The sequence below is a fragment of the Elephas maximus genome, chromosome 10 (assembly GCF_024166365.1).
Source record: "Elephas maximus indicus isolate mEleMax1 chromosome 10, mEleMax1 primary haplotype, whole genome shotgun sequence".
NCBI classification, from domain to species: domain Eukaryota; kingdom Metazoa; phylum Chordata; class Mammalia; order Proboscidea; family Elephantidae; genus Elephas; species Elephas maximus.
The window spans coordinates 119,471,438-119,484,201 of record NC_064828.1 but is presented as its reverse complement, the minus strand read 5'-3'; the positions used below and the strand labels follow the sequence as shown (position 1 = coordinate 119,484,201).

The window sequence follows — 12,764 nt, the reverse complement described above, 5'->3', positions numbered from 1 at the left end:
GTATGGCGCAGGACGGGGAGGGGCACCGCGATGTTGCAGGCAGGGCAGATTGGCCCATGGGGCTGGAGGGTGGACAGCCAGGAAAATCCCCAGACACACAGCGGAGATTTGCACAGTAACACCGCACTCCCCCAGAGCTTGGTGCCATCCTTACTCTCTGTAGACTTAACAACCCCTCACTCCCTCGGCCGTTGTTGGGTAGTTTGGCCTCATTTCATAGCAGGTTGCAGACTCAGCCTTGCTGGTCAGCAGGCAGAACCTGCAGGCCCTGGCCTCCTGTGGCCCCTGGTCTCTCTGCCCTCTGGACTCTCTCCCCTCTGGGCCTCCTTGGCCTGAGGACAGGGACAGAGGCTGAGTGGCTCGAGTGGCATGGTGGGCATCCCTGCCTGGCCCTGGGGTGCTGCTCCCAGTGGCTAGCGACTCCCCACTTCACAAGGTTTTCTGTTTGCCCCTGGGACCCATCCTGGCTTCTGGGGCACTCCGCCCAGCCCAATGAGAGGGAGAGTACTGCTCTGTGGCTCTCAGCCCCTGCTGCCCTTACCCATGCACACAGCCCTCCTGCCTCCTTGTGCTGCTGGTCGGGCATACCTGTCAGCTGGGCCATTTCTCCTGAACCCTGGGTCCCCTCCCCACACTTTCCACTCCTGTCTGCAGTGCCTGGGCTCCAACCTGCAGCTGATGTCAGGGTTGACGCTGCCCTGGACTCTCTCTGCCTGAGACCTGGTTTGCAGCAGGCGGGGCAGGGTTGAGCGGCTCGCTAAGGTAGCTGTTCTTTGGGAAACAGAAGCACCCTCTGGCCACCCTGGGATGGCACCACCTTCTTTCCTTCCTGACTCGGCCCTGTCCTTTTTGAGCCCTTAGCTCCCATCTTGAACGCGTCACTCACCACGGTCACCAGAACGCCACCTCCTTGTGCTTTCAGGGGTCACACAGAATTCCCAAAAGTCTGTTTCAGTTCTCGTGCTCTCAGGTGGGGCGTGTGGGGCTGCACTCGTTACGGCTTTTTAGTCAGGGTGTATTACGTGCAAGGCAGCACGCAGATGCAGTCTTCCGATTGTATGCCGTGACACCTCTGTGGCCCCCAGGTATCCTTGCCTAAAAGAAGTGTGGGCACTGCATGGTCAGGCCACCAGCTCTGGGGTCCAGCACCAGGTGGCATGTGGGCAGCAGACCGAGGCCAGGTTTAGCTTCAGGGTCATGACCTCTATGTATAGGGCGGGCCATGACCACCGTGCGGCTACAGCGGCTATGGCCAAGTGTCACTGAGCCCATCTTGGTTCGTTCCAGCCCTTCTGGTTGCTGCCAGGATGCATGACTTCCGGAGAACTGTCAAAGAGGTCATCAGTGTGGTCAAAGTGTGTGAGTCTACGCTGCGCAAGAGGTAGGTACCCTCCATCCGAGGGGACAACCGAGCACGCGCGTCGTCTGTGGGTAGTCAGGCATGCTGGCGGGTACTTCAGTATGTGGCTGCTGCCCACGGTCTGGCCTGGGGCACTGCTCTGTGCAGGGCTTTCGGACCTCCCCTGCACGTCATCCTGAAGCTGTGCTCCTTCCCATCCTGGTGCTTCTCTCTGTTGTCCAGGCTAAGGTGTGGATGCGTCCCTTGCAGGAACAGGAAGCAGGCAGAAGGGGCAATGGGAATAGCAGTCCAAGTAGCTGGCCTCAGGCTCAGGTGGCTGCCCTGGACCTCGAGGACCCATAGTGGCTGACTCTCAGTGGGAAGCTGGGGCTAAAGGGGAGGGCCTCCTGTCCACAGAAGGCAGGGGACATTTAACATTTAACAGACTGTGCACAGCAGCCCTGTACCTGCTCAGTGAGTCCAGGGTCTCCTCCCATCGCATCCTGAGTGGCAGCAGCATGTAAGGACTTTGACAGGATAAACGCAGCCACGGAGGTGGTGGCAGACTTATAATTGCCGCCGTATTTACCGTGAACCGGAAGCACGACAGTTGCTTTTCATCTGAGAGCGTGCCCTGTAGCAGCTTTCAGAGGCAGATGGAGAGCTATTTTGCTTTAAATATTTCACTTCTGATTCTCTTTAGGGGCCCCCAGGTGGTGCAAACAGCTCATGTGTTCAGCTGCTAACTGAAGGGTTGGAGGTTCAAGCCAACCAAAAGCACCTCAGGAGGACGGTCTGGTGGTCTGCTTCTGAAAAATCAGCCCCTGCAAACCCTACGGAGCACAGTTCCACCTTGACGTACATGGGCTTGCCATGAGCTGGAATTGACTTGGTGGCACTTTTATGTTTTTTTTTTTTTAATTCTCTTTAAAAACCTTTATTAAGCATTTTGAAAAGTTTCTGAAATGTAGAAAGTTGACCAGGTTGATCGAATCAGCCTTCAGTTGCTCACCCTGGCAGAGTCCCACCTGCCAGTGCGGGCTTGTGGCTGCTGGGGACCTCTACAAAGGGGGTCTGCTGACCAGGGACTTGGCGTCACACATTGGCAGCAGCGAGGGGCCTGCAGGGTTTCGCCCCCCCAGGAGCCGAGCTGTCAGCAGGATAGAGTGGGGACCGAAAGCTGCCAGAAAGCAGCCTGCTCCTGAGCTGAGTGCGGCATCCACATGCCGGGGGCCATCTGGTAAACAGCTGATTTCAGGGTGTCAGGCGTGACCCCCTTGTCTGTTTCAGACTCACCGAATTTGAAGACACCCCGACCAGTCAGCTGACCATCGATGAGTTCATGAGGATTGACTTGGAGGAGGAGTGTGACCCCCCCTCGTACACGGCGGGCCAGAGGAAGCTGCGGATGAAGCAGGTAGGCACCGGGCACCACGGGCGTCATCACGGCACCATCCCCACAGCGCTCACGGCTTCAGGGTTCCCACCTGCTGCCACCCTCGCGTGGTGACTCATGACCACGCAAACCCAGCCGGGACCCCTGTGGGGTCAGATTTCTGCCAAGGACAGAGGTCACAGGCAGTGGTGGGCAGCCCCTGAGTATGGGGTTTGCAGCCTGGGGTGTGGTGGCGGTCTCTGCCACTGAGGAGACTGTGGGGCCGTACACTTGCTGTTGTGAGGATGTCTAGATGGCTCCTCCTTTCTGGAACATTTGCCAGTTTGCGCGAGCAGAAAAGCCGCACAGCCGCCTGGGGAGTACAGAGGTCTTCTAAAACAGCCATTGTGACTGAGGCTGCTACCAAGAAAGGGGCCGGCTTAGGGGTTGGATTTGAGAACTCAGGGGCCGGCTTAGGGGTTGGGTTTGAGAACTCAGGGTGGAGGCTCTGGAAGAACAGCTTTGGGATTTCCAGCCCCAGCCGGCCTGGGTGCCCTTTAGGAAGTGGCCGTTCCTGGGTCACTGTAGTGCAGAGCCGAGTCCCCACTGAGTGCTGGAGCAGGTGTAGGACTGGTCTTTGGGGGTGGGCTTTACTCAGCGTGGTGGTCAGCAGAGGGGGCTGGGTGGCGGTGGGCTGCTGGGGAGGCTCAGGTGCCTACAGGGAGTTGTTCTCTCAGGCAGGTGGCTCCTGGGCTGTCGTTTTCTGTGGCCAGCCCAGGGGTCCCCACTGTCTAGGTTTCTGGTTGGGCCACTCCCATTGACTGAGTGACAGTGATGAGCAGTGAGCCCCGGCGCCCAGTCCCCAGCCAGGCTCCGCGCCCTGAGCCCTCTCTGGGACGGCTGGGAAAGCCCTTCATTCCCATTCCACGGAAAGCAGGGGTGGCAGTCTGCGAGGTGCTTGGGGGTAGTGGGAGAGCTTCAGACCTGCCTGCCAAGCCCCCGTCCCAGCACAACCGACGTCCTCACACGGGGTTGCCTGTTCTCAAGGCCGTGTCGTACTGGGGGCCTCCTGTGGGCAGAAGGGCCCTTGGGTCTCCCTGTCTCCTGAGGTCCTGAGCCTCTGCTGGGTGCTCACCAGCTCCTCCCTCCCTTCACACTGTGGTGCCTCCTGCCCCCACGTGACCTGGCCCGTTGTACTTGCCTTGATGTGTGTCCACTGCATGGCGGGGCCAGTGCTGGGGAGTGGCAGGCATGTGCTGAGCCCCCTGGATACGGGAGATGCCCATGCACGACCTCACCTCCTATCCTGACGGCCCACCCTCCCCTCTCCGGTACAGGAGACGCCCGTGCACGACTTCACCTCCTGTCCTTACCGCCCCCCACCCCCGGGTATAGGAGATGCCCATGCACGACCTTACCTCCTGTCCTCACAGCACCCCGCAGGTATAGGAGATGCCCATACACGACCTTACCTCCTGTCCTCACAGCACCCCGCGGGTATAGGAGATGCCCGTGCACAAGCTCACCTCCTGTCCTGACAGCCGCCTCCTCTCTTTCAGCTGGAACAAGTCCTGTCAAAGCAGCTGGAGGAAGTTGAAGGTAGCTAACGGGCCCTACCATCAGAGACTTCAGTTTCTCTTGAAATGTGGGTTTTTTGCTTATTTTTAATTCATTACTTAGGTGAGATCTGCAGCTACCAGGACGCAATCGAGATTGAGCTAGAAAGCAGCCGGCCGAAGGCGAAGGGGGCCCTCGCCACCCTGGCCAAAGACGGTGAGCTCAGCCTGCCCCACAGGCCGTGTGAGGGTCAGCACCCAGGGCTGCCTCAGCGCCCCATCCCCCCCTCCCCGTGCAACCACGTGGTCTTTGTCATGGAGTCCTGTCCAGGCCTGTGGCCCTCTGGTCCTGACACGCTGTACTTCCTGGACACCCTGCACCACCCGTTGTCTCAGTTCTGGCCCCTGCTCCGTCCCCACCCTGACTGATGCCCAGCCTCTGTCCAGCCACAGCCACCAGCCCCGTGCCCAGACCATCACATGTTCACATTCCCCTTGAGCTGCCCTCGAGGGCCAGGCTGCCTCACCCAGGCCGAGGCGCCCTACGACACTCCCAATCTGGTTGTTTCTGTGTTCTTTTCCTTGTTATCGTTTCTTAGTGTGTATACTTTTGTTTTCTATGCTTTTTCAGCCGGGGTTATCAGTTTTCCCCTTAAACTCGCTTTCGTATTGACTTACTGTTTCTGCTGCCTCCTCGAGTCTGCCTTCTCCCTCAGCCAAGCTCGTGTTGTTTCCTGACGTTTTAGGGTTAACATGCGGCTCACTCGCCGTGACATGTTTGTGGCTGTGCATACTTAGGGCGAGGCCTTTTCCCCCCGAGAGTCATCTCAGCATGGTCCCTACCTTCCGCTAGGAGGTGGGTGCTCTCTCAGGTCTCTGCTCTCGGGGGGTTTTCTCTTTGGGCCTGAGAGTTGTTATGGGAGAGTTTTACAGTTGAAGGTGGGGAGGGCTTTTGTTTTCTGATTTTATTGTTAGTTTCTGCTTTTATGGTGTGGTAACCAGACAATATTTTTGTGGCTTTATGGAGCTGTTGGTTTTTGTGACCCGCCTGTGGCCAGTTTGAACGCGATCTGTGAGCAGTTGAGAGGAAGGCTGCCCTCGTTTCCAGGGGAATAGCTTGTCTGCCAAGTGCGTGGCTCTAATCCAGGCTTCTTGCTGGGTGATTAGTGAATTCTGAACTCTCATGTCTTGTCCTGTCTGTCGCTTGAGGACCGTGTGAGCTGACCAACGTCCACTGCTCCTTCTGGGGCTCCCACCGTCTTTCTGACCTGCTGGTGTGGGTTTGGTATGCAGCGTGGAGTGGTCAGGGCCATTGGCAGTCTGCTCCGTGTCTGCTGGCCGGGCCCCCACCCCCAAGTCCACACTCACCCCTTCACACAGCAGAGAACTGGGTCAGCGTTTTGGCCCAATCCGAGAACCCTCCTTTTAGTGTTTGTGCTAGGCTGTTTGACACCTACCTGAAGACCTCGTTTGCATGCAGGCCTCTGAACCCAGGATGTCTGTGCTGGCTTTCGTGGTCGTCTTTGTGTGCTTCCTCTGGTCCTGGCTCCCAGGCAGTTTCTGCAGCACCTGCCCTGACAGTGGCGCACCGCTCCTTCCCCACATCCCTGACCAGCTGCCCTGACGGTGCTGCCCCCTATGGTGTCCAGGGTGCCTCATCCACGCTTTCAGGGTGCCCTGTCTACAGGCATTCAGGGTGCCCCATACATGGCTTCTCCAGCGAGGCCCACAGGGACAGACCCCCAACTTTCATGCTGCCCAGCTTTGGTGATTTCTGTCATTGCCACATGTCGTCCCACCCTGACACCCACATCTGCCTGGGCAGTCAGCAAGGCCCTTCCTCAGACGATTTCCTAGCCCATGGTATGGCTGAGTGTTGGCTGGCATGGGGCTGTCGTCCACACTTGTGGGTCTCAGGCCTGATCACTGCAGGTCCTCAACTGCACACTTTCCCTCTTAGGAGTGTCACTCAATGGTGACTTACCAGGGGACATTGTGAGGAGAGCAAGGCCAGCCTGATGGAGGAAGTGGGGCTGGGGGCTGATGAAGTTGAGGGGTAGAGGAAGAAATAACCAGAGTGGGCAATAACACCTACCTTCAGAAGTAGACAGCGTGTGTCTAGCCTGCTGGCTCCGTCCTGGCCTCTGGGGCCTCGTGGTGGACAGAGCAGAGACCCCTGCCCAGCCTCACACTGCTGCTGTGCAGAGGGGAAGCTGAGGGTCAGCACAGGGACAAAGGGGGCTCTTTGCGGAGTGGCTGGTGGGTTTGAACCACTGACCTTTTGGTTAGCAGCCGAATGCTTTAACCAGTGTGCAACCAGGGCTCCAGTTTCTCACAGTTAGGAGGCTAGAAGTCCAAATTCAGGCAGTGGCTCCATGGGAAGGCTCTATGTCCGCTCTAGGGGAAGGTCCTAGTCTCTGCTTCCCTAGAGTTCCTAGTGTTCCTTGGAAACCTCCACTGGTTTCCATCTTTCCCACTTTTCTATTTGTTTGTCTCTGTGCCTGACCTGCTCTTTTTTATCTCAAAAGTGATCAGTTTAAGACATACCCTACACTGGTTACAGCTTCATTAACATAACAAAGAAACCCCTTTTCCAAATAGGATCACATCCACAGGTATACACAAACTATGATTCCAAACTCATAGTCAGTCCCTATAGGACAGAGTAGAACTGCCCCATAGGGTTTCCAAGGCTGTACATCTTTAGAGGAGCAAACTGCCACATCCTCCTCCTTCAGAGCAGCTGGTGGGCTCGAACTGCTGACATTTTGGTTAGCAGCTGAGGGCGTAGCCACTATGCCACCAGTGGTTAGGATTTACAGTGCATGTTTTTGAGTGACACGATTCAGTCTACAACAGTGAACGTATCCATCACCTCCGGTTCTCACGTTGTCGTTGTTATGGACTGTTGAGTCAGTTCCGACTCACAGCGACCCTGTGCACAACAGAATGAAACGCTGCCTGATCCTGCGCCATCCTCACAATCCTTGTTAATGCTTGAGCCCACTGTTGCAGCTGCTGTGTCAATCCATCTCCTTGAGGCTCTTCCTTTTTTTAGCTGACCCTCTACTTTACCAACCATGATGTCCTTTTCCAGGGACTGATCCCTCCTGATAACATGTCCGAAGTATTTGAGACAAAGTGTCACCATCCTCAATCCTAAGGAGCATTCTAGCTGTACTTCTTCCAAGATAAATTTGTTAGTTCTTTTGGCAGTCCATGGTATAGTCAATATTCTTCTTCAGTACCATAATTCAAAAGCTTCAATTCTTCTTCGGTCTTCCATATTCGTTTTCCAGCTTTGGTGTGCATATGAGGCGACTGAAAATACCAAGGCTTGGGTCAGGTGCACCTTAGTCTTCAAGGTGACATTTTTGCTTTTCGACAATTGGAAGAGGTCTTGTGCAGCAGATTTGCCCAATGCAAATACATTGTCTGATTTCTTGACTACTGCTTCCATGGGTGTTGTGTTGTGGATCCAAGTAAAATGAAATCCTTGACAACTTCAATCTTTTCTTTGTTTATCGTGATGTTGCTTATTGGTCCGGTTGTGAGGATTTTTGTTTTCTTTATGTTGAGGTGTAATCCACACTGAAGGCTGTGGTCATTGATCTTCATTAGTAAGTATTTCAAGTCCTCTTCACTTTCAGCAAGTAAGGTTGTGTCATTTGCATAACACAGGTTGTTAATGAGTCTTCCTCCAATCCTGATGCCCTGTTCTTCATATCGTCCAGCTTCTCGGGTTATTTGCTCAGTGTATAGATTGAGTAGGTAAGGGGAAAGGATACAACCCTGACCCACAGCTTTCCTGACTCTAAATCACTCAGTATGCCCATGTTCTGGTAGGTAGAGGTCTTCCGCAGTGGCCGCACCGTTTTTTGCATTCCCACCGGGAGTCTGTGAGAGCTCCAGTCCTTCGACACCTTCGGCAACACTGGGTGTGGTCAGGCCCTTGAACGTTAGCCTTTCTAGTAGGTGTGCAGTTCCCTGAAGACTAGTGGTAATGAATATCTCTTCACTAGTTATTTGCCCCTGCCGTGTATCTTCTTTAGCAAAGTGTCTGTTCAAGTCTTCTGCCCATTTTTTATTGGACTGTGTGTTCGTATATGTTTGGATATAAATCTTCCGTCAGATATGTTGTTTGCAAATAATTTCTCCCAGTCGGTGGCTTGTCTTTTCATTCTCTTACCCCAGCGTCTTTCAAAGAGCAGAGGTTAATTTTGACAAGATCCAATTGACCAGTGTTTTCTTTTATAGATTGTGCTTTTAGTATTGTATCTGAGAAATTTTTACCTAATCAAAGGTCACAAAGATTTTTTTCTCTGTTTTCTTCTAAAGCTTTGTAGTTTGAGCTCTCACATTTGGGTCAGTGACAGGGAGTTCATGTTTGCATGGGGTGTGTGGGGTGCAGGTCTGACGGAGTGTGTTTGTGTGCAGTGTGTGGGGTGCAGGTCTGACAGGGAGTGTGTTTGTGTGTGGTATGTGGGGTGCAGGTCTGACAGGGAGTGTGGTGTGTGGGGTGCAGGCCTGATAGGGAGTATGTTTGTGTGTGGTATGTGGGGTGCAGGTCTGACAGGGAGTGTGTTTGTGTGCGGTGTGTGGGGTGCAGGTCTGATGGGAGTGTGTTTGTGTGTGATATGTGGGGTGCAGGTCTGACAGAGTGTATGTGTGGCATGTGGGGTGCAGGTCTGACAGGGAGTTCGTGTTTGTGTGAGGTGTGTGCAGTGCAGGTCAAGGGTCATTCTTTCGCATGTGGGTGTCAGGTGTCCAGAACCCTTTGTCAGAAGGACCTCGCTACCCACTGAGTGAGGGCAGCCTGTGGTCTTACGCTCCCACTCGAGGTTGTTTAGACCTGCAGAGAAATTGCCTCGTAAAGGTTAGAGGAGGGGCTATACCGAAGGGTCGTCCTTGGCTGTGGCCCTCCACCTGGTTAACAGATGTGTGAAATGTGTCCCCAGGCTCCATTGAGGACACCGTATCCAGCTTATTTGGCGAGGAGGATGCGGAGGACGAGGAGCTGGAGGCTGCTGCCAGCCACCTCAACAAGGACTTTTACCGGGAGCTCCTTGGTGATGGCCTGCCCAGCAATTCAGAATCAGCCGGGGGCACGGAGGAGGGGAGCCGGCCCCCTGCCCTGGAGTCCCTGCTCGGGCCCCTGCCCACAGCGGCCAGCCTGGGCATCTCAGAGTCCATCCGAGAGTGTATCTCCTCCCCGAGCCGGGACCCCAGTGAGTGCTGGGGAGGGGGGCCGGAGAAAGGAGGGCTGCTTCAAGTGGAGGGCGGGGAGGGGGCTCTTCAAGTGGAGGGCAGGAGCGGGGCTCTTTGGGTGGGGAGCATCGTAGGTGGAAAGGGTTGCAGCTGGCAGGAGGTCTCAGGGCCTTTCTGAGCCAAGAGGGTGCGTGGTGGGCGGCGGAGGATGTGGAGACACCCCCCTCTTGGCCCTCCCTCCACAGCCAGCTGTTTTTGAGGCATGGTGTTTTAGGACACTGCTGGCCCCCCGCCCCGGGGCACGTGGGGATTAAAGGCTCATGGTGCCAAGCATGGTGCCGAGGGTGGGTGGGGCTGCCCAGCTGGAGCAGTGTGAAGGACTACTTCACAGACCCCAATAACAGAACTGACAGGGTGTGTCACGTGGAGTCTGGGGTGATAGGACTTGATGGAGGTGAGGGGCTGTGGAGAAGAGGGTACCCGGATATCGCACAAGTGGGAGGGCGCAGCCCCTGTGAGAATGGCAGCTCTGCACCTGGGACTGCCCTCGTTGTGCCCTGGCCTGTGGGCGCTGCAATGGGAACCCTTGGCCTCGCCAGCTGCTGTGTCCTCTTACCCCCCGTTTTGTCGGGGCCCAGGATTCCTGGGTCCCCAGTTGAGCTGGGGCCTCCACAGTCCCTTGGTGGCTCTGGTCAGTGCCCTGGCTCCCTCATTCGGGCCATGACATGAGAAGCTCCCCTATGGTAGTTCTCAGGGATGTGGCTTGTCTTGGTGCGTAGCGTTCAGAGGGATTCTGTGGGTGCAAAGAGAGCGGGGCTGGGTGGTAGGAGCCCGTTGGCCGGGAGTATCTGTGAAGTTGGACCAGCCTTCACCCGTTCAGAGGGATTCTGTGGGTGCAAAGAGAGCGGGGCCGTGGCTGCTAGGAGCTCGTTGGCCAGGGGTTATCTGTGAAGTTTGACCAGCCTTCACCCCCATGAGCTGACGGTTGTGCTCCCCTCTAGAAGACACCCTGGAGGATGGTGAACTGGACCTTAGTGGCATCGATGACCTCGAAATTGACAGAGTAAGCTGTTGTCACCCCATGTGCAGTCCGGGGTCAGCTGGGCACGGGGGCGGGGCTGGCCTGTTTGCCCTCCTGAGCCCAGGGCTGCTGCTCCCTGGTGCCTCTCGGGGGCTTGCTGTTTCCCCTGGACACTGGCCACCCCCTGCATGGAGCGCTCTTGTCATTTCCCACCTTGTGGCTTTGCTAGGCCCCTGAGCTCCCTCATCCCAATTTTAGGTCCGGGCAGCCTTAGGCAGTGTGAGCCCCTGGAACCCCTGGGGCCCACACCCCTTCCAGGGCCTTCGCTCTGCAGGGCGGCCTTTACCATTGTACGGGCACATGACTGCCTGGTCCTTCTGCTCAGGACAGTGTCCAGCCACAGCAGGGCACTGCCTCCAAGGCCCAGGCACTCGGGTGACTCGGGCCAGCACTGTGCCTCCAGTTCTTGTCCGCTGTGAGGGAGAAGTCTCTCCAACTCTGTTTAAAGAAGCGTGACCACACATGACCACGGCTGCCTGCTTGTTCCTGAGTGCATTATGGTCTCGTCACTCGCTCGTGTCCCTCACTACCTGGTGGGGCCTTGCGCCCCGATGTGCATTGGGCCCCACCCCAGAGTGCAGCATGGTCTTGGTGCTGAGTGGGCAGGAGGGTGGAGGCCGTACCTTTTCCCATGCTCTGGGGCCAGTGGCCTGCTGCCTCCACCCTGCGCCACGTGAAGGTGTGAGCAGGATCAAGGCTCAGTGTAGGAGGGACCCCAGAACGCCGGTATGTGCCGTGGGGCTGACGTCCTCCCTGTGCCTGCACAGTACATCCTGGACGAGGCGGAGGCCCGCGTGAAGGCCGAGCTATGGATGCGTGAGAACGCAGAGTACCTACGGGAACAGAGGGGTAAGCTCGTGGGCGGGCCCCCTACCATCGGCTGGGGAGGGCCCCCCTGACCTACAGCTCTTGGTCTTTCAGAGAAAGAAGCCAGGATTGCCAAGGAGAAGGAGCTCGGCATCTACAGGGAGCACAGGGTAGAGCCGCCTGCGCCGCTAGTACATCTGTGTCTGCGGGGTGGGAGACCTTCCCCTGGGCCCCTGGGGTGCAGCCCGGGCATCTCTGCTGGCCGAGGACTGCGTCTGGGTGTCTGCAGTCCTGGGAAGGCATAATGTCCCCCAGCCAGGGGACGGGCAAGAGTCTCCAACTGAGGGCTAGGCAGGCAAGGGCCCCAGCGTCCAGGCCACAGGGGTCAGCAGGACATGCTGGCGAGGCAGGACACCTGGGTGTGAGGGGAGTCCTGTGGGTCCTCTGCTGAGTTGTGAGTTCTGGAAGCTTCTCAAGCCCTGGTGTTCTGTCCAGTGGCACCGAGGGAGCCCAGCCCACCCCCAGCAGCAGGGCCTGCACCCCCTGCAGTCCTTCCTTTTGTGCCCGACACAGCCAAAGAAGTCCTGCAAGAAGCGGGAGCCAATCCAGGCCAGCACGGCGGGCGAGGCCATCGAGAAGATGCTGGAGCAGAAGAAGATCTCCAGCAAGATCAACTACCACGTGCTGCGGGACCTCAACAGCACAGGCGGGGGTGGCCCACCTGGGGAGGATGAGGGGCTGCCGGGGCCGGCCGGTGCTAGGAAGTTGTCACGGAGGAGGACGCCAGCCAGCCGGAGCGCAGCCAACTCTGCCGCCAGCGGGGGGAAGAGGTACTGTGTGGTGGGGATTTCGGGCCCTGGGGGCAGGGGGTCAGGCTTTGGAGTGCCCCCCATAGCCAGGCCCACAGCTGCATGTGCGTGAGAAGGTATCACCCACCTGCGCCTGGGAGGGTGTAGGTGTTGGCTGTGTGAGGCATGGCACCTGACCCCCAGGCCTGGCTAGCGTGTGAGTGTGGGTATCAGCTGAGGGGCTCCTAGGGCCCCGTGTCCTTCCAGGGCCTCCAAGGGGCCGTGTCAGGTGGGGGCTGCATCTACCAGAAGGCGATCAGGCACTCGGAGGGGGGCTCCCCGGGGCCTGCAGGACACCCTTTGTGTGCTGGGGAAGTGGGGAGCGCGGGGGCATGCCTGGGGAGAAGCTCGTCTCTAGGGGCTTCTCTCAGGGTAGCAGTGGACGCAATCAGAGGGGAGTATGTCTTTGGCGCTAGGATGCCTGTGCTTTGCAGCGGAAGGCCCGCATCAGAGCTTGCTCTCTCTGTGCCCCTGGGCCTGATGGCCCTGCCACACCTGGGTCATCCTTGGCTATCCTTATGCCGGCCCAGTGTGCTGCTGGAGGTGCACA

The 12,764-nt window shown here is 57.2% G+C and overlaps 1 protein-coding gene across 3 annotated transcripts in view; it reads left to right on the top strand.

The window, feature by feature from the left end:
• Positions 1 to 12,764, top strand: part of BRF1 (BRF1 RNA polymerase III transcription initiation factor subunit) — an 80,944-nt gene that overhangs the window by 61,187 nt on the left and 6,993 nt on the right. For all 3 annotated transcript variants that reach the window (XM_049897664.1, XM_049897666.1, XM_049897665.1), the window contains exons 7-15: positions 1,288 to 1,381; positions 2,630 to 2,756; positions 4,274 to 4,313; positions 4,395 to 4,487; positions 9,229 to 9,498; positions 10,480 to 10,541; positions 11,327 to 11,408; positions 11,481 to 11,536; positions 11,940 to 12,196. In XM_049897664.1, the coding sequence (XP_049753621.1) occupies positions 1,288 to 1,381; positions 2,630 to 2,756; positions 4,274 to 4,313; positions 4,395 to 4,487; positions 9,229 to 9,498; positions 10,480 to 10,541; positions 11,327 to 11,408; positions 11,481 to 11,536; positions 11,940 to 12,196 (1,081 nt within the window). The remainder of the gene's footprint in view (positions 1 to 1,287; positions 1,382 to 2,629; positions 2,757 to 4,273; positions 4,314 to 4,394; positions 4,488 to 9,228; positions 9,499 to 10,479; positions 10,542 to 11,326; positions 11,409 to 11,480; positions 11,537 to 11,939; positions 12,197 to 12,764) is intronic.